At 38.8% G+C, this 21,141-nt stretch overlaps 2 protein-coding genes across 2 annotated transcripts; both read left to right on the plus strand.

Moving 5' to 3' along the window:
- The first annotated feature begins 273 nt into the window (after positions 1 to 273).
- LOC148097458 (tripartite motif-containing protein 16-like) lies at positions 274 to 2,322 on the plus strand. The gene has a single exon (XM_087832126.1). The coding sequence runs from the start codon at positions 274 to 276 to the stop codon at positions 1,930 to 1,932; it is 1,659 nt and encodes a 552-aa protein (XP_087688252.1). The 3' UTR covers positions 1,933 to 2,322.
- An 8,155-nt stretch (positions 2,323 to 10,477) lies between these two features.
- Positions 10,478 to 12,395, plus strand: LOC148097459 (uncharacterized). The gene is made up of 2 exons (XM_087832159.1): positions 10,478 to 10,736; positions 11,422 to 12,395. Exons 1-2 carry the CDS (start codon positions 10,490 to 10,492, stop codon positions 12,081 to 12,083), a joined length of 909 nt encoding a protein of 302 aa, XP_087688285.1. The 5' UTR covers positions 10,478 to 10,489; the 3' UTR covers positions 12,084 to 12,395.
- The last annotated feature ends 8,746 nt before the right edge of the window (positions 12,396 to 21,141 follow it).

A 21,141-nucleotide genomic window follows, 5' to 3' on the forward strand; every position in this document is an offset into this window, starting at 1 on the left:
CACATACTCTTCCTAGAATAAATTACAGCCTGATAACCCTCCCTCTTCTTCCTGCTCTCTCACTTAGCACCTCCTCTCTCTCCACCTATTTCCTTGTTTCCTCCCGATTCCTCGACAATCTACACGTGTGTTTGAAATGTAACCAATGAGGTGACGTGGAAAAGCTGACACTCCCCATTCACTGCAGAAATTCATGTTGTTATTGTCAGAGCTCAGACCAGTTTCAGGTATACGGAAGTGAAACTCACACAGTCACTGACACTGAGACGAGAAATGGCGCAGAAAGGAGTTCAGCTGGACCGAGAAACTTTCTCTTGTTCGATCTGTTTGGATCTACTGAAGGATCCGGTGGCTATTCCCTGTGGACACAGCTACTGCATGAACTGTATTAATGGCTTTTGGGATGAAGAGGAAAAGAAGAAAATCTACAGCTGCCCTCAGTGCAGACAGATTTTCACACCGAGGCCTGTCCTGGTGAAAAACACCATGTTAGCAGTTTTAGTGGAGCAGCTGAAGAAGACTGGACTCCAAGCTGCTCCTGCTGATCACTGCTATGCTGGACCTGAAGATGTGGCCTGTGATTTCTTCACTGGAAGAAAAATCAAAGCAATGAAGTCCTGTTTGATGTGTTTGGTTTCTTACTGTGAGAAACACCTTCAGCCTCATTATGATGTGGCTCCATTAAAGAAACACAAGCTGGTGGAGCCCTCCAAGAAGCTCCAGGAGAACATCTGCTCTCGTCATGATGAGGTGATGAAGATGTTCTGCCGTACTGATCAGCAGAGTATCTGTTATCTCTGCTCTGTGGATGAACATAAAGGCCACGACACAGTCTCAGCTGCAGCAGAAAGGACTGAGAGGCAGAGAGAGCTGGAGGTGAGTCGACAAAACATCCAGCAGAGAATCCAGGACAGAGAGAAAGATGTGAAGCTGCTTCAACAGCAGGTGGAGGCCATCAATCAGTCTGCTGATCAAACAGTGGAGCACAGTGAGAAGATCTTCACTGAGCTGATCCATCTCATCCAGAAAAGAAGCTCTGATGTGAAGCAGCAGATCAGATCCCAGCAGGAAACTGAAGTGAGTCGAGTCAAAGAGCTTCAGGAGAAGCTGGAGCAGGAGATCACTGAGCTGAAGAGGAAAGATGCTGAGCTGAAGCAGCTCTCACACACAGAGGATCACATCCAGTTTCTACACAACTACCCCTCACTGTCAGCACTCAGTGAGTCTACAGACTCATCCAGCATCAATATCCGTCCTCTGAGCTACTTTGAGGATGTGACAGCAGCTGTGTCAGAGGTCAGAGATAAACTACAGGACATTCTGAGAGAGGAACGGACAAACATCTCACTGACAGTCACTGAAGTGGATGTTTTACTGTCACAACCAGAGCCAAAGACCAGAGCTGGATTCTTAAAATATTCACGTGAAATCACACTGGATCCAAACACAGCAAACAAATATCTGTTATTATCAGAGGGGAACAGAAAAGCAACAAACATGAATCAACAACAGTCTTATTGTGATCATCCAGACAGATTCACTGGATGGCTTCAGGTCCTGAGTAGAGAGAGTCTGACTGGACGTTGTTACTGGGAGGTGGAGTGGAGAGGGAGAGTTTTTGTAGCAGTCGCGTACAAGAATATCAGCAGAAAAGGAGGTAAAGAATGTGTATTTGGATATAATGACAAATCTTGGTCATTAGATTGTAACAACAACAATTATACATTTTGGTACAACAACATCCAAACTTGTGTCTCAGGTCCTCGTTCCTCCAGAGTAGGAGTGTACCTGGATCACAGAGCAGGTATTTTGTCCTTCTACAGCGTCTCTGAAACCATGACTCTCCTCCACAGAGTCCAGACCACATTCACTCAGCCGCTCTATGCTGGACTTTGGGTTGGAGACATGGCTGAGTTGATTAAAGTGAAATAGACTGAAGTCTTTCATATTGTTGTAAGTTTAAATCTGTATTTTAGTTCCCTTTTAGTTTCTCTCCATCATTATTGTGGTATTTATGTGCTGCACATAAATCAGATGTCAGTCAAACATTATGGGCAGAACCTCGACATCTTCAAGATGTTGTTTTGATGTTTTTACGTTTTATAGGTGGAGCTCTTTCCTGTGTCTGTTCAGCCATGGAGACTATCAATGCTTATGAATATTTTTATTTTAAAAAATTTCTCCACATGAAAACATAAACTTCTCTATCTTCTACATGTTTACTGAATAATTTTTTTTAGGTATTTGTATGTTGTTGTTTCTCTTCACTGATCTTAACAGAGAAGTCTACAGACCTTCCTTTATCACACAGATTTATTCTCATTACTTTGTACATTTATAAAGAAAACAATTAATTACAGAGCAATAAGAAATTTTAAGAAAGTGCACTATATCATAATTTATAGTAAAGTGTATTAAAGCATCGTTAGTTAGTCACTTATTTAGTTTGGAGCTGTATCATCTGACACTGTGGAAACATTTCCTCCAGCTTCAGCACAGAATGTTAAAAACAGAACAGAACTATTAATGAGAACAAACAGTAGGAACACAGTATCAGCAAACATCATGGCTTAAAATGGAGAGTAAAAATAAAAAAATAAATAAAATAAATTAGTAAAAAGGATTTCCTGTTGGCGTGTTATTGGTCCTTACTTGTCTGCAGCACCTCCAGGATGTTTCTTATATGTTTCTGGTTATTTTTGCACCAATTTTAGTTTCTGTCAGTAGGACGTTCAAGTTCAACTCAGTGTGTTTGTTTGGTTTTTCAAACTGATACCTGACCTTGAACACCTTTAAAAAAAAATACATCTGTCAATAAAGCGATGATATAAAATGCTTATATTAGTACTGAAAAACCCTGCATACCCACTTTACAAATATAAATAATTATATAAATCCACAGCTGAACTGGAGGAGCAGCTGATCTAGTTCACTCATGTGTTTCTGGACTAAGAGTTGGAGCAAATACCTTATGATTCAGTGATGTTTGTTTTTGTTAAATATTTTGTAGATCCAAGAGTGAGTTTGACTCATGATGATGATGTTCAATTAAACAAAGTTGGTCACAAATTCTTCAAAGCTGTTTATTAAGAATATATTCACTTGGACTCATCAGAGAGGCTTGTGATCCAAGGGAGCCATCAACTGGACAATTACTGACATGACAACAAAAAAGTTAAGTACAGAGGGGGGAACAGAGGTGAAAATGCTTGCTTTAAAGGATTGTAATGTTTCCTTTTAAAATAAGTCTCTAAGGTCAGACAAAGGGACAGAAACTCATAGCATTCGACCAGCCCAATGACAAAACTATAAGTTGTTTTTTAACATCTACTTTTTCATCTATTTCGTACGGAGCCCCGCAGGGGACATGGGAGAAAAAATAATTAAGACGGACTTTTGCGAGATCTCGCAAAACTAACTCGAGATCTCGCAAAAAAAACTCGGGAAAAGTTGAATTCTCGCAAAAGTTGAATTCCAAAAATGGCGGCAGCTACTTAGTTGTAATATTACTCTTTCTGGGCCACAAAATACACTTTTAAGATATTTTGAGGCGTGAATGTAGTTGTGTAAACGTCAGATACCTGCTCGGTTTACAAGACATCAAAAGTGCTCCGACGTTTTCGGAGATCTGACACCCACCATCTCGAAGCTAACGGGAGGTCGAGACCTACTACAGCCGGGAGGAACACCGCTTTCCCGGCACATCGTGCCTCAACCTCCCGGTCGGCCTCGAGCTGGCTGCCTCCGAAGAATGCGGCTAAAACTTTTGGGAGATCCCGAGTTTGTTTTGCGAGATCTCGCAAAAGTCGGTCTTAATTTTTTTTCTCCCATGTCCCCTGCGGGGCTCCGTAATTTCGCAGTCACAGTCAAAGTATAAACATTGGCACGCTTTGTCTTGTGATTCTGCTGCTAAAAAATTACCATGTGCAAAGTACCGGACTTTAAGGCTTTGACTTGATGCCAATGGCCTGAGGAGGACAGTATTACCCTTGGACATGTGTAGTCTGCCGTCTATTCAATAGAAGAACAAGAAGCTCCAGATTGAGGGTCTCAAAAAGACGATTGATTTTGTGTGCGCGGAAATGAAAGATATGAAGGGGAAAGTTTGCGACTTGGAAAAAAAAGTAACTAAAGAGGAAGGTCGAGTGGACAACTGCCAACAGAGAATATCTGAGTTGGAAAGATATTCCAGGAGGTGGAATCTCAGACTACATGGAGTCAAGGAGGCTGAGAAAGAAGACGTAAGGGGAAAGGTGACTGTGATATGCCAGTCTGTTCTGCCAGAACAAAATCATAGGCTGCCTGACGTCATCGACACCGTACACCGACTCGGAGCCAAGCGACAAGGTAGCACCAGACCTAGAGGCATCATCGTGCAGTTCACCTCCCGAATCTACAGAGATGCTGTATGGAAAGCAGCCAAAACATCCTCCTACCTGCAGGACAATCATTTGAGGTTCGCTGAAGATCTGTCCAGGGAGGACAGAGAACGTCGTGACAAACTGTGGCCGATGATAGACAAAGCCCGTAAGGAGGGTAAGCCGGCTTATTTCGTGGGAGGCCGAGGATTCATCAGTGGATCAGAAGTTTTCCCTCCTTCATAGAGATGCTTATTTAGTCTCCGAAATGACTTTTCTGTAAGCTTGTTTACATGGTGAACTTGATATTTTCACCCTCAGGTTAAAGTTTTATTTTGTGTTGAAGAGTGTGTTTATCTATAAAAAGCTATATTTAAACCATAATAGATAGTTAAATACTGTATTTTTATAAGCTTAGTCACTCAGGGTTTTTACTGTTCTACTACCTAAATTGTGCAGCACCCGGTCCCCTTATCCTATAGATCTATTCTTAGCTGTAGAAGTTTAGAACTTACTTTTTCTCTTTCTTTTTTCTAATAACTTTGTCTTTTTCATTTGTTTCTCTTAATACCAGGGGTTTAAGACAAACCTGTAAACGCAAAGCTTTGTTTTTGTTTGCCAAACAATTTAAAACAGATTTTTGCTTTTTCCAAGAGAGTCATTCCACACCTGCTGATACAAATTTTTGGAAATCACAATGGGGTAATGAAGTCTGGTTGTCCCATGGCTCTGAGCGTTCTGCTGGAGTTGCCACGCTTAAAAATTATTTTTCTGGAGATGTGTTACACTCTGACTGTGACACCTTAGGACACTACCTCTGCTCAATAATCAGACACAATAACAGTACTTTCATTGCAGTAAATATATATGGTTACAATAATAAAACTGAAAATGATAAATTACTTGACTCCTTAGAAGAAAGAATTAATTTCTGGCTCTCCAAATACCCAAATTCAGTCCTTTTAATTGGTGGAGACTTTAACATCGCTTTAGACAATATGGTTGATAGGTGGCCTCCAGGGCAGCAGTCTTCATACAGTGCAAACTTAAAAAATTTTATGGGAAAATTTAATCTTGTGGATATTTGGAGAGAAAAATTTGCAGATGATAGAGTCTTTACATGGAGCAATAAGACAGGATCCAGGCAATCACGTATTGACTTTTGGCTTGTTTCTGACTGTATTGATAAAGATAATATTACCGTTAATATACTTGCCACCCCTCTCACTGATCATAGAGCAATTCACATTAACGTCCAAATGTTTACATTGGATAATATACCTCATAAATTCTCTTATTGGAAGTTAAATAATTCTTTACTAAAAGATAAAATAGTTAACATGCAGATTAATAAATTAATTGTTTATTATTGGAACAAAGCTAACAGAGAGAAGTCCTTTTGTACCAATTGGGAACTTTTTAAATTTGAAGCATGCAAATTCTTGAGAAGATATGGGAGTCAAATTGCTAAATTAAGGAAAGCTGAAGAACAAGAAGTAATAAGCAGAATTGCCTCTTATTACCAGAAGTCCCCAGAAGAAATCTCAGACGAAGATAAATTAAGTTTACTAGAACTTCAAAATAAATTGGACGGTTTATATCGACGCAAGGCTGAGGGTGCTTTCATAAGATCCAGGAAGAGGTGGCTGGAGGAGGGCGAACAGAATTCTGCTTACTTTTTCAGGCTTGAAAAATACAGATCGAAAACAAACTCTATTCACCAACTAAATATTAATGGCATTGTCTCTGACAATCCTAGAGAAATTTCACATTTCTGTGCCGAATTCTATACTAAACTATACAACTCAAAATATAATGAGGATGTCTCAACAGGATTTTTCAATAATATTAAAAACCTAAAAACTATTGTTGTGGAAGATAGAAGTTATTGTGACAGCCCTCTGACTGTGGAGGAAGTTTGTAATTCCATTTCTGCACTTAAGGCCAATAAATCTCCCGGCACAGATGGTTTGACTGCAGAGTTTTATAAATCATTTTCTAATCTCCTGGCTCCGTTTTTACTGCAGGTTTTTACAGAAAGTATAGAGAATAACACCCTCCCTCCTTCTCTTACTCAAGGTCTCATAACACTTATTCCAAAACCAAACAAAGACTTACTCTTTATTGATAATTGGAGACCCATCTCCCTGCTCAATAATGACTATAAGATTATGGCTATAATACTTGCTAACAGAATTAAAGAGGTCTTGGAAACAATTATTGATGAGACACAATCAGGCTTTATGAGAAACAGACACATTTCTAATAACATTAGACTGGTTTTGGATTTACTTGATTACTCTGATTTGGTACCTGACAATAGCTTCATTCTCTTCCTGGATTTTTATAAGGCTTTTGATACAATTGAACATCAATTTATTTTCCACTCTTTGGAAAAATTTGGCTTTGGAGAGTTTTTCTGTAAAGCTGTCAAAACCTTATACACAAATGGCAATAGTTCTATTAAAATGATTAACGGCTCCACCCCGAGATTTGACCTGAAACGTGGTATTCGCCAAGGATGTCCTATTTCACCATATTTATTTTTACTTTGTACACAAATTCTTGCAACTAATATTTCAAACAGTGTTGTACAAGGAATCACCATAGCTGATAAGGAGCTTGTCATCAGCCAGTTAGCCGATGACACCACACTCTTCTTGAAGAATGCCAACCAAATCCCTCCAGCTCTTACTATGATTAGGGATTTCTCTGAGGCCTCTGGTTTATGCCTAAATCTAAAAAAGTGTGAGTTACTAGCAATTAAAGACTGCCCTGCAAATACTATCTGTAATATCTCTGTTAAACAAGAAGTCACATACTTGGGACTGTTAATATCCAAAGACCAAAAATCAAGATGCTCTTCAAACTTCACTCCAATTATACAGAAAACCCTAAAAAAGTTCAACCAGTGGCTGCAAAGGGACTTGTCGTTGAAAGGTAGAGTGTTAATTACTAAAGCTGAAGGAATATCCCGATTAACATATGCTGCTCTCTCCTTACATCTGGATAAGAAAATTAGTAAAGATATTGACCGTATGCTCTTTGATTTTATATGGAAAAACCGTACGCATTATATTAGAAAAACTGTTGTGATGAATAAGTACGAATCAGGTGGGCTTAACGTCTTAGACTTTTCTACTTTAAATAACACTTTCAAAATTAATTGGGCTAAACATTTTCTTAAAAACCCTACCTCTATCTGGAACTTTATACCATATCATATTTTCTCTCGTTTTGGTGGCTTTAATTTTATTTTAAATTGTAATTACAATGTTGAGAAACTTCCTGTAAAGCTTTCATCCTTCCATAAGCAGGTCCTCTTAGCGTGGACCCTCATTTATAAACACAACTTCTCACCTCACAAATACCTTATCTGGAACAACAGAGATATTTTATATAAAAATAAATCACTTTTCCTGGAAACTTGGGTCCAAAATGGGATCTTATTGGTGGCTCAGCTGGTTAATAAAGAGGGACAACTACTTACTTACAACGACTTTATTGCACTATATAATTTTCCAATCAGTGTTCAGGAATTCTTAATGGTGCTTGGTGCCATACCCTCAGGGACTTTAATGTTATATAAAAACACTGACAGCTCAATATCTACCTCAGTCACTCTCCCTGATCCAGCTGAGTCACCAATAGGAAAAATCTGCTTTTCACAGGAACTTGGTAACAGCAATAAGAGAATACGTAGTTTATTCCAAGAAGATATCGTCTCTCTCCCATATATAATATCTTATTGGAACCGATATGTTCCAGATATCAAGTGGAAGACAGTCTGGATGATCCCCCATAAATATTTGATTGTAAATAAGGTGAAAGAAGTCCCATTTAAAATTCTACATAAATGTTATCCAGCCAGTCACTACATGGTAAAATTTAAAAGGGACATAAATACTAATTGTACATTCTGTGGGGATCATCCAGAAACTGTGACACATCTTTTTTGGTACTGTTCTTTTACACAGAGATTCTGGAAGGAATTTAGCAGGTTTGTTATTGTCCATATTTTAAGGGAGTTTTCTTTACGATGGGAAAATGTTTTATTCTGTTTCTTTAAGTTCCCCAAGAAGTATGATAAATGTTTTTTTATGATAAATTTGTTAATACTTTTAGCTAAATTTTTTATCCATAAATGTAAGTTTACTAACAAAGCACCATATTTCTGTCATTTTTTTAAGGATGTGGAAATGTACATTCAATCAATATCAGACTCCACCAACAAAAAGGCTCTCAAAACAATATATGTATGTGAATTTTTGCGTGTATTCTTATAATTGTTACCTTTTTTTCTTTTACCCCTGGCTTTTTGTGTTCATGTTCTGTTGTTTTGTATACTTCATCTGTTCGTATGTTGTATACTCATTGTTTGTTAAATAAAGTTAAAAAAAAAACAAAAAAACAAAAAACTAACTCGGGAAAAGTTGAATTCTCGCAAAAGTTGAATTCCAACAATGGCGGCAGCTACTTAGTTGTAATATTACTCTTTCTGGGTCACAAAATACACTTTTAAGATATTTTGAGGCGTGAATGTAGTTGTGTAAACGCCTGCTCGGTTTACAAGACATCAAAAGTGCTCCGACGTTTTCGGAGATCTGACACCCACCATCTCGAAGCTAACGGGAGGTCGAGACCTACTACAGCCGGGAGGAACACCGCTTTCCCGGCACATCGTGCCTCAACCTCCCGGTCGGCTTCGAGCTGGCGGCCTCCGAAGAATGCGGCTAAAACTTTTGCGAGATCCCGAGTTTGTTTTGCGAGATCTCGTCCGTCTTAATTTTTTTCTCACATGTCCCCTGCGGGGCTCCGTAATTTCGCAGTCACAGTCAAAGCATAAACATTGGCACGCTTTGTCTTGTGATTCTGCTGCTAAAAAATTACCATGTGCAAAGTACCGGACTTTAAGGCTTTGACTTGATGCCAATGGCCTGAGGAGGACAGTATTACCCTTGGACATGTGTAGTCTGCCGTCTATTCAATAGAAGAACAAGAAGCGCGGAAATGGCACAACTCGTATCGCACAACTGTCTTCAGTTTCTGGGAGAGTTTAACAATGAGAGACTGATGATGCAGAAGAAATCTCCGTGGTTAAAAACATTAAAAACAGTCGTCCAGGATGATGAGATCAGCCATTGGCTCAGGCTGCTGTATATCAGCCGGAGACCCGAGATTAAGTCACGCAGCAGGTATGTAAAACTGTGATGTTCTCAATGAACTAACACAGGAATGATCTGAGCTCAGTCTGTAAGCTAACAGGCTAAAATCAGAGAGCAGCTAATCAAACAAGTGCGTCCCTTTTTTTAAAAGGTCAACTTTTAACAATAGACATTCATGAGACACATCAAAACCAAACAGGGAGGGAAAGCTTCGGTTTTCTGCACTGTGCCACAGTTCGCTGTCTGCTTCGGTTCACGATGCCTCACTCCGGGGCTACAGACAGTTCTCTGCCACCTGTGGTGCTCCTCACCTCCGTCTGCACCCACAGACTTCCCGAGGTGGAGGCAGGCCGGCAGGGACTTTGAGAGATGGGCTTTACTTTCAAAAATACCCCTTAATCAGAGTTTAACTCACTAAAAGATGGCCATATGTCTCTCAATTAAAGTTAATTAACGTTAAATTAATCACGGTGATTTTGACTTTGCTAGTTAACAGGAAGAGAAACAAACAGGATAAAATGAAATTTGGACCCAGCAGAAAAAGTCAGATCACAGACAAACAGAAACATTCCTCTTTGGCTAAAATTAAATGCAGATTATTGCTCATCTGCAGTTTTAATCATGGTGAATAATTTATGATTCAGCCAAGTAAGATTCTTCTGTGTGGAGGTTTTTCCCCTGTCAAAAGGCATTGCCCTTTACCTTCATCTAAACATGGAATTTAAGTCACGTAGTTGCCGGTGTTTGTTTTTAAAGAGGTCATAATATCTTTGTGATAGTAGAAATTTATCTTCAAAGTAAAAGTTATAAAGTGAATTAATAAGACTTTCCAAAAAAGAGAGAGGGAGTCACATGGTGCTTCTGAAACATTTGTACAAACCTCTCTCACAGCCCTGCTGATTGAGGCTGCACCTTTACCTGTCTAATCTTTTTCTTTTTACTTTGTTCCTCAAGTCCCACATCAACATGAAGTGTAAGGAGGAAGATCTGGCTGGCCAGCAGGTCTGCAACCAGGAGAGGAACTTCAATCTGGACCAGGAGGACACAGAGCCTCCACAGATCAAAGAGGAACAGGAGGAACTCTGCATCAGTCAAGAGGGAGAACAGCTTGTAGTGAAACACGAGGATGAAGGCATCGTCGTCTGGACCGGGGAAGAGCGGCTCAGACAGCTGCATAACATCTGGAAACCTGAGAAAGATTTACAGAGCACCGGTAAAACTGTAATCGCTTTTCTGAAGTGTTAACATTAATATTAAACCTACAGTTTGTATCAGTCAGATCTATTTAATGTGTATTCGTGAAAACATGACAGGGAGTTTTAAATGGACTAGTTCTTATAAAGCGCTTTTCTACTCAATCTTGAGCACTCAAAGCGCTTTACAAAACTTGTGCATTCACCCATTCACACAAGCACATTTTTCTTAGCCAACATTCAGACACATTCCACAAATCAAAGAGCAACTTGAGGCAACTTGGAGTTAGTATCTTGCCCAAGGATATTTGAAATGCAGACTAGGTGAAGCCGGGAATCAAACCGATCACTAGATGATCTGCTCTACCGCCTGAGCCACAGCCACCCCTAATAGTGAAGATTATTTTGAAAAATATCAAGATGTAGATCAGTTTCTAGATCAACTCCAAAATAGATCATCAGTCAGTCAGTAATAAGTGAGTTCTTTTTTGTTTTAAAGGGTTTTTTTACTCTTAATGTTGCTGAAAAATGTCAGAACTCAAGTTCTCATTTGCATCAGAGTGCACAAATAACTTCATTTTTACACACTTTTAATTTCACCTGCAAATGTGAGCAACATGCCCTCATTACAGACTTTAACTAAAACTTTATTTTATCTTCTCAGAAGTGTTTTTCTATAATTACCTTTTTTTATTGTTCGTTTAGACCTCCACCAGCAAACTACCTGTAAGGAGGAGGAGTTTGTCGCCAATCAGCAGGAGAGGAACTCAAGTCTGGACCAGGAGGACCCAGATCCTCCACAGATTAAAGAGGAACAGGAGGAACTGCTGGAGGAGATTGTACTGAAGCAGGAGATCAATAGTTTTATGGTGACTTCTAGTTTTGAGGAAAGTGACCTCAGTGAATCAGAACGTAACGATGACCAGCTCCTTGCTCTTCACTTTCCTGAACCAGAGCTTGAGGAACAGGAAGAAAACCAGCATGTGGACTCGGGATCAACTAGAAATGCGGAGCTGAAGAAAAGGAGACGTCACAAAAACAGAACAGATAAGTCTCGGAGTGAAACTGATACAAGTAAAAAATCTGTAAGCTGTGACACTTGTGGAAAAACTTTTCAGTGTAAATCCAACCTGACGAGACACATGAGAGTTCACACAAGTGAGAAGCCACATTCTTGTAGCAACTGTGGGAAAAGATTCAGTTGGAAATCAGGATTGGAAACTCACGTAAGGATCCACACAGGGGAGAAACCATATATTTGCAGCTCCTGTGGGGAAAGATTCAGTTGGAAATCAGGACTGAATTTTCATCTAAGGATCCACCCGAGTGACAAACCAAATCACTGCAGCACCCGAGGTAGAAAATGACCTCATGCTCCAAGTCATGGTACATTTTCTGTCCACAGCAGTGAAGAGCACTCTATGTTGTTTATTCCAGCCCTGACTTTATGTTTCTCTAAGTTTGATATTTTTTTTATTGGTCTTTAAAGGTGACACAAATATTTATTGAACAAAGATGCTCTTTTAATATTTACCACAGAAACTTGTATTTCTTCTTCAGTGTTGAAGAAAACAAACATGAAAATGAGTTTTTCATCACTTGTTTCTTGTAACAACCATGATGTGATTCCTTTTTATCAGCCAATAAATAAGTTTTAATACACAGAAATAAAGATTTTAAAAAAGTTCAAGACAAGTATAGCATTTTCATTTAAATATGTTTTCTTTGTGATTTTTAAGGAAGGTACTTCCTCTTGTCCTGTTTCTTCACAGCCTGGGTAATGTGTTACGAGATTTGATTAAAATTTCTTTTGACTAATTTTGTCTATATCCCTGCAATATAAAAGCAGTCATGATTGCCATATTGGCTCATGATAAGTATTTATGTCATAAATGCAAGTAAACTCATTGTTTGCTAACTCTGTGTGTGCAGTTTGCTTCATAAGTACAGAACTTAAACTTAAACTTATCCATCACAGATGTAGATACGAAAATTGGATCAACAGGGAACCATAAATTCTACATTTGGATTTCTGATTATTATTTCTGCCTGATTTTCATTATATCGACCTGAGTAGGGCAGCAACAGATGTGAAGAAGAAGAAGAAAAAAAGAAGAGAGCAGAAATGAAATTCTAGGTCAGGGGTCGGCAACCTGCAGCTCTTTAGTCCTTACAGTGCGGCTCCGCGTGGTTTGGGAAAATAAATTAGAAGTATTTAGCTGAAGTGTATTTTATTTATGTTAGTTATTTTTTTAAACTTGTAGTTCTAAATTGGAAGATTATTGTGAAATTGAAGTATTAAAATAAAATTATATTTTATTATTTTTTCATCGCTCAAAATAAACGTCACACTCGTAGAAGCCGGTGTACCCGCCGAAACGCTGTGCATTTATCGAGACTTTCAACCCCAGGTAGGTCAATTATGGATCTTCGGATCCACATTATGTCAGCAGCTGTTCTCCACCGTGAACTATGTTAAAACAAACACCGCTCACGCCTCACAGACGACAGCTTACAGTCCTGCGTAAAGATGAAAGCCCCGATTTGCAGACGCTGTGCGCAGAGGTTCGGGACCATAAATCTTATTGTAAACATATCACGGCAGACCCGACGATGTTTGCATGAACACGCTTTTCAGCATCTCTTTATTGACCACTTTTCACACACGGTTGCTGTACACATACAGCCGGCTGTAGCTTTGCAGCTCACAGCCCGACACACACCAACACAACAGCAGAGAGAGCACAGACGTTAAGGCGCTCAGGTGCCGCTCAGGTGCATCCGCCTCCCCTGCAGCGGTGCTGCAGACCACGCCCCGCCACACACATTAACCAGGTAAAATACATATTTAGGCAGAATTTTTCATCTTTTAGCAGCATAGAGCTTTTTTTCCAATTATTTTTTTAAAAGTCAGGTCAAGGCTCCAAAAGCCCAAAGGTGATATAAGGGTGGCGGCTCACAACAGTTTTTGTTTGCTGGATCATTTTAGTTCAGCTTTCCTTTTGTTATATTTCTGATGAACGGAACAAAATACTAACCAAGACAACCAAAACTACAAATACTGAATAAAAATACAGAATAAACTCAAGATCAGTATGGTATATTTTACTCACATATCACTTATTTGTTTAAGTCATTAGGTTGTTATTCTTATGATTTAAGGAAAATTCCAATTTTACGTTACTCTAAGATCATATTTTATTGTTTTATGTTGTAGAGGTGGCACACACTCAAGCTGTAGATCAGCAAAATGAGCATGAAAAGGGTTTTTTTTTCATTCCTCTATTGACCTATAAAGAGGTCTTGCTATATAAGATTAAAGCTGGAACTGACACACATGAGCCCAAACATGTTGTATTATTGTGGACCCTGAAGCCACTGCATGTGTTCTTCAGAAAGATTAAACTTTCCTGTACTGTTGGTTCTGTTTAATTCTGATTATTCTTAGTTTTTTGTTCAGTTAGTTAAAACTAAACTCCCATTGGATACCAGGTGTTCATTTAAAAAAGCTGCAGGTTCAAATGTAATAGCAACATTTTTAAAAATGTGTCTCTAAGCATCATCATTGCTTTTATTCAAATCAGCCATAACTCATATTTAATTTGATGTAGATTTTCCCTCATTTGCATATTGTCTGACCTGCTGTCTACTATTGCATTTTTTTTTTTATCCTTGCACTCACAAAAGATGCAGTGAAGCAGCCGAATGTCAAGATTTTAATGTCATTTAATTCAAAATTTATTGTAGTACTTTGATTAAAACCGAATCAAAAATCTTGTGATTATTTCCAACTCCACATTTTTATTCCTGGACTCTAACTCCAAAATAAAAATAGCTTTGCATGATTAACATAAAAAATCACATTAAAATAATTTCCTTATTTATTTTGATCTGCAACCCATTACTACATCTTCTGTATCGAACAAACCATTTCAGCTCCTCTTGCTTTCAGTCCTTTTTTAAGCTAACTATCTTCTGATTGACTGCTCCTTAAAAACAGAAGGTTTAATTAGCACCTGGGGAGGGTTTCTATTTTTCATAATTACTGCTTATTCCATAGGTTCTTCCCCCGTCCTTCTGTATTCTTTGTAACAATTTTGTGTCCCTGTGTCCCGTGGTTAATTACTTTATTTTGACAGTCCTTCGTCAGTATCAGGTGGATACTATTCAGCTGTTCCCCAGGTGTGTCCTCCCTCTTGCGTTTATATTGTCTGTTTCACCCATTATTTCTTGTCATGTCATCGTCTTATTACTGATTTGACAAATTAATTTCTGCTATATATCACATCACAACTGTGCAACCAACATGAGAGTGGAGGGTTACAAATTTGCTGGTTGGCTAGTAAGTAAAGTTGAATTATATAGCACTTTTTAAGACTATAACCTGTCACAATGTGCTTTACAAAGAATAATCAAGTTGCAGAACTTAGCTGGATTTTTTTGTAGTCATGGCCAAATGAAGCTTTCTGAAGTTAGTATTGAAAACTGTTCATAACTCGAAGCTTTTCAACACAGTCCTCTTTAACGGCATCTGGTGGCCAAAAACTTGAATCTACAACGTAGGATTAACTGCTTCATTATGTTTGATGTCATGTGACAGTTCTGTCTGATATCGGGCTGATATGCCATGGTGTTTTTCCTTTTGCTTGTGACTTCTTGATGTTTTATATTAATTAAAATAAAAAATACTTCATATATAACAATGTGCAACACAATCTTATAATAGGTTGGGAGTAATGCTTGTGCTGTGAGGTCCCTGCTGCCACCTGATTATATAATTAACCAGTGGACAGGTACGTTTATATAATATACTATAACCTCTATTAATATAAGTATATGTATATCATGTTTCTTATGTACATTTTAAGCCTGGGAGCAGAAATGCTGATGATCTGGTTTTTATTTAATAATATGGAGAGCGTCCTTTCTTCCTGGCTCCATGTCTCTAATTATGTCACACAGTGATTCGCTCTCTATTGCACAAAATCACCAAAACACAGCACAAATCCTTCAATGATTCAATGCCTTATAAACCAACGAGTCAGGAATTGAAGCAACATGCTGAATGAAGCTCCGAATGTCATTGATCACACGACTCTGTTCAGGGAAACCAAGCCTCGGCACAGTGTTTCTGAAGCAGTGTGTTGATTTTTTGACACATATGCTGGAGCTTCAGCCATCACTACTTTTTTTTTACATTCTTTCTTAAATAAATAAAAAGGTTAAACAAAGATTTAGATCACTTATTAAATTAGGTTACTCGTGTTCAAACGATAGACAATCCCTCTACTGTCTGATTACACTTTATTTACAACAAAGAAAAGTAGAAAATAAAACATTAAGCTGTTGTCAGGAAGTTGAGACTCAAACATTGGAAAACTTCGATTAGAAATCACCTGCATGGTAAGTATGTATGGAGGCTCAGAGACATACTGAGCCTCCATACATACTAACCACTAAGTGCAATAATTACTGACTGTAGAGAGGAAGCTGGGAGCAGCAGTGAGTGCACCTGTAGGAAGTTTCAAAGGAGGTGACCAATCAGTAATGTGGGAGTCTGGAGAGAGGAGCGTTGTGAGGGGTAGTGGGTCACAGCCCAACAGAACAAAACATTGCTGCACTCATTATCGGTGGATGGGAGCAGTTCTCATGATGTTTAAAGCTGCCATCTATGAAGATAGACAGCAGGCTGAAAGCTCAAGTTACTGTAGAAAGCAGGAAAAGATCAGGTTTAGTGCTGCAGAACTGCTGCAGTCTGAGCACAGATGTTAGGAGTATAGCAGGGTGCGCTAGAGCCTCTCAGGTGACTCCATCCATGAGCTCTGATGACACAGTTTAGGTATGTGGAGTTCTGTTTATGTTCCCCTAATGCCCATAAACTTTGGTCTAGCCAGAGTGTTTATACTGGGGATGATATTGGTTTTATATTGTGTTGTCTATACTTTCTAAATAAGGCAAAGTGCTGTGACAGTAAACTTTCTTGACTCTAAATCTCAATGTGCACCCTCATTCTAAGCTGAATACAGTTGAGCTGAGACAACTTTTAATTTATTAAGGTTTAAATGTCAAAAGCAACTTGGACAGCAAAACAGAAGAGGGCAAAAAGGACCAGGGTAGCATCCAGTCTTCCTAACATAAAAGGAAAAGGTTATGAATGTCAGTAAGTGTTGGCTAATTTTCTAGTATACCCAAAATAAATTTCCTCCATTCCTTATTCTGTCTTTTACTCTTCTTGACCAAAAGTTTAAAATGTAGAGAAAAAGATTTCCATCTTGTTGGTCTATCAGTCTCTGATAAGCTGTCAGTAATTTGTGTTCATCTGGACTATTTGAATGAGAAAGAAAAGCAATTAGTGCAGCAAATTTACGTGAGAAAGTCAGGTGATTTTTTTTAAACACAACTCTGACAAGTATTTTAACTCAGAAATTATCTCTGCTGTAAAAAGGGTTGAACACATACTCTTCCTAGAATAAATTACAGCCTGATAACCCTCCCTCTTCTTCCTGCTCTCTCACTTAGCACCTCCTCTCTCTCCACCTATTTCCTTGTTTCCTCCCGATTCCTCGACAATCTACACGTGTGTTTGAATGTAACCAATGAGGTGACGTGGAAAAGCTGACACTCCCCATTCACTGCAGAAATTCATGTTGTTATTGTCAGAGCTCAGACCAGTTTCAGTTATAAGGAAGTGAAACTCACACAGTCACTGACACTGAGAGGAGAAATGGCGCAGAAAAGTGTTCAGCTGGACCGAGAAACCTTCTCTTGTTCGATCTGTTTGGATCTACTGAAGGATCCGGTGACTCTTCCCTGTGGACACAGCTACTGCATGAACTGTATTAATGGCTTTTGGGATGAAGAGGAAGAGAAGAAAATCTACAGCTGCCCTCAGTGCAGACAGACGTTCACAGCGAGGCCTGTCCTGGTGAAAAGCACCATGTTAGCAGTTTTAGTGGAGCAGCTGAAGAAGACTGGACTCCAAGCTGCTGCTGCTGATCACTGCTATGCTGGACCTGAAGATGTGGCCTGTGATTTCTGCACTGGAAGAAAAATCAAAGCAATGAAGTCCTGTTTGATGTGTTTGGTTTCTTACTGTGAGAAACACCTTCAGCCTCATTATGATGTGGCTGCATTAAAGAAACACAAGCTGGTGGAGCCCTCCAAGAAGCTCCAGGAGAACATCTGCTCTCGTCATGATGAGGTGATGAAGATGTTCTGCCGTACTGATCAGCAGAGTATCTGTTATCTCTGCTCTGTGGATGAACATAAAGGCCACGACACAGTCTCAGCTGCAGCAGAAAGGACTGAGAGGCAGAGAGAGCTGGAGGTGAGTCGACAAAACATCCAGCAGAGAATCCAGGACAGAGAGAAAGATGTGAAGCTGCTTCAACAGGAGGTGGAGGCCATCAATCAGTCTGCTGATCAAACAGTGGAGCACAGTGAGAAGATCTTCACTGAGCTGATCCATCTCATCCAGAAAAGAAGCTCTGATGTGAAGCAGCAGATCAGATCCCAGCAGGAAACTGAAGTGAGTCGAGTCAAAGAGCTTCAGGAGAAGCTGGAGCAGGAGATCACTGAGCTGAAGAGGAAAGATGCTGAGCTGAAGCAGCTCTCACACACAGAGGATCACATCCAGTTTCTACACAACTACCCCTCACTGTCAGCACTCAGTGAGTCTACAGACTCATCCAGCATCAATATCCGTCCTCTGAGCTACTTTGAGGATGTGACAGCAGCTGTGTCAGAGGTCAGAGATAAACTACAGGACATTCTGAGAGAGGAATGGACAAACATCTCACTGACAGTCACTGAAGTGGATGTTTTACTACCTAATCAGGAGGAACGCCTCGTGGATCCATTCCACCAACCCCGTGCAATGCCTTCATTTGCGCCTTCCCCTCTGGTGTCTCCCCGTGTAGTGCCTCCCCGTACAATGCCTACCCCTGTAGTATCTTCATTTGCGTCTTTCCCTCTGGTGTCTCCCCGTGTAGTGCCTCCCCGTACAATGCCTTCCTTTGTAATGCCTCCACCTGTCATGCCTCACCTTTATGTGGGTCTCTATGGAGACCCCAATGCAGTCCGCCCTTCTTTGACAAAAAAAAACAAAAACAAAAACAAAAAAAAATAGGATTGTGATTGGATTCAATGTTGCTTGCTTTGGTTCATTTCTAGTTCACTTTAGCTTTCTCTGTTCATGGTCCTTTGAGTTTAGTATTATTTTTGTAGTAGGGTTTTCAAGATTTATTTTCTTGATTATTTTGTCAGTAAATTTTGGTTAATTTTGCTACTTTTTCGAAGGAAGACAATTGTGTTCAGAGTTGATCTAAACTTTTATTTCCTTTTTCTTACTACAGCAGTTGATTAATGCACTATATGCATGCTGAAGAAAAATGAAAGCTAAGAAAAAGAATAAAACTAAAGAGGAAAAAAGATAAATGACTCTTAATTTCAGTTTTAACCAATAAGTTCTAGAAACACCTTTGATTACTCTAAAGACAACTGTAATAATTAGGAGTCAGTCTCTCAAACTCTGCAAAGTCTTTCCTACAACACTTGATACATTCCCAGAGGAATTAAACCATGAAAAGGATCCAAACCATAGTAAAGTCAAGTGGAGTTATGAGGAGCAGTCAGAAATAGAAATTTATCAAAAAGAATCCCTAAAATATTTTACTCAGACTTTAATTAGATGTTTTTGACACTAGGACACACAGCACAGTTAGGTTTTACACTAAGTGTTGTGTGTTTCAAGGTCACAGAAACGTCACAGGATAGAAGCTGGTGATTTAGCAGCTCAGCAGCTCATTCAATGTGTGAGAATGAGTGAATGAACACAAACAACCCACTCTCAGCAGATAATCTGTTTCCATCATGATGGTGCATCTTTACTGTATATTGATGTTTCTCTACATCACATACAAAGATACAATATATTTTGTAAATTTAGTGTTATTATTGCCATTGGTGGGGTTCTTGGTCTGAGATAATTTTGTGGTTTTCAGTTCAAATAAAATAGTTATTGTTGCATTTGTGAGTCAGAGGTTTCCTTGATTGAGTTCAGAAAATTTGGTTTTTACAGTTTTGAGAAAACAGTGGAAGATTTGAAGAAGTGTCTCTCAGTGTCTCTCTCTTGTGAAGCACTATTTGAATTTATATCTTTAAAGGTGCTATATAAATAAAGTTTCAGTTAGTTACTTGTGTGATAAACATCTCACTGACAGTCACTTAGGTGAATGTTTTACTATCAGATCCAGCAGACTCCAACTGAATTCTTAAAATATTCAAGTTAAATCACACTGGATCCAATTACAGCATATGCTCATCTTTTATTATCAGGGGGAACACAAAAGTAACCACAATGAAATAAAAGTCTTATTCTGATCATCCAGACAGATTCACTGAAAGGTGTCAGGTCCTGAGAAGAGAGAGTGGAGAGGGAGAGGCGTTTGTGTAGCATTCACATACAATAATAGCAAGCTTGAAGAGTAGGAGTGTACCTGGATCACAGAGCAGGTATTTTGTCCTTCTACAGCGTCTCTGAAACCATGACTCTCCTCCACAGAGTCCAGACCACATTCACTCAGCCGCTCTATGCTGGACTGGCTATGCATAGATGAATGTTTTTTGTTTGTTTTTTTAAACACAGAAAAACAATTGCTGAGTTCAATAAAAATGAAATAGGCTAGTCTTTCATATGGTTGTCCACATGTAAATGTTATCTAAATGTTTTTTGAATATGTATATTGTTATATTATATTGTTGTTTCTCCTTCACTTCCTGGGCCTTCCATTATCACACAGTTTTTATTTTCTAAATAAAAAACAAATGGGTTTATCAGAATATGGTTGATCCCAATCAACAAGGAGATTATTCATGTTTATTGTTTAATGTGGGAACCAACTGAAGGGTTTTCTAATAAATAAATCTTTCTTCTGTCTTCCGTCAGGGTCTTGACATCAGACTGGTTTATTTTTTTGGTTTTTACATTTTACAGAATTTAATTATGTTATTAGGTCCATACCCAGTGGTATATTAGAATCAAAGTCTTCAAAAAGCAACAGGTCCTCACACCTGAACACATCATCATATAAATGCAAATGAGCAATAAATGCACAAACAGACATGTAAGGAAAAGCTTCTGATTCCAGGAATTCTTTTCAAATACTGCATCACAAAGAAAAACTGAATCTGTAAATAATAATAATAACTCATAAACATATGAAGCTTTTAAATGTTTATGACAGTTACACTTTTTTCAAGTCTAGCAGGAAAGTAAAGCTAAATGATTTGTGCTTGCACATAATGTTTGATTACAGTATGCACTGTGTGATAGCCACAGGGCAGGCCTTGTTTTCTTTTTGTCTGCGTCTGTCTCTTTCAGGCAACTGGTAGGCGGAGCTGACCTGATTTTGGATGAACATACAT

Source organism: Neolamprologus brichardi, chromosome 18 (assembly GCF_056152115.1).
Source record: "Neolamprologus brichardi isolate AB-2024 chromosome 18, ASM5615211v1, whole genome shotgun sequence".
NCBI classification, from domain to species: Eukaryota; Metazoa; Chordata; class Actinopteri; order Cichliformes; family Cichlidae; genus Neolamprologus; species Neolamprologus brichardi.

Coding starts and splice junctions, on each gene's coding strand:
- LOC148097458 (XM_087832126.1), top strand. CDS start 274: ATGGCGCAGAAAGGAGTTCAGCTGGACCGAGAAACTTTCTCTTGTTCG.
- LOC148097459 (XM_087832159.1), top strand. CDS start 10,490: ATGAAGTGTAAGGAGGAAGATCTGGCTGGCCAGCAGGTCTGCAACCAG. Junction 10,737..11,421: donor GAAAGATTTACAGAGCACCG/GTAAAACTGTAA, acceptor TTGTTCGTTTAG/ACCTCCACCAGCAAACTACC.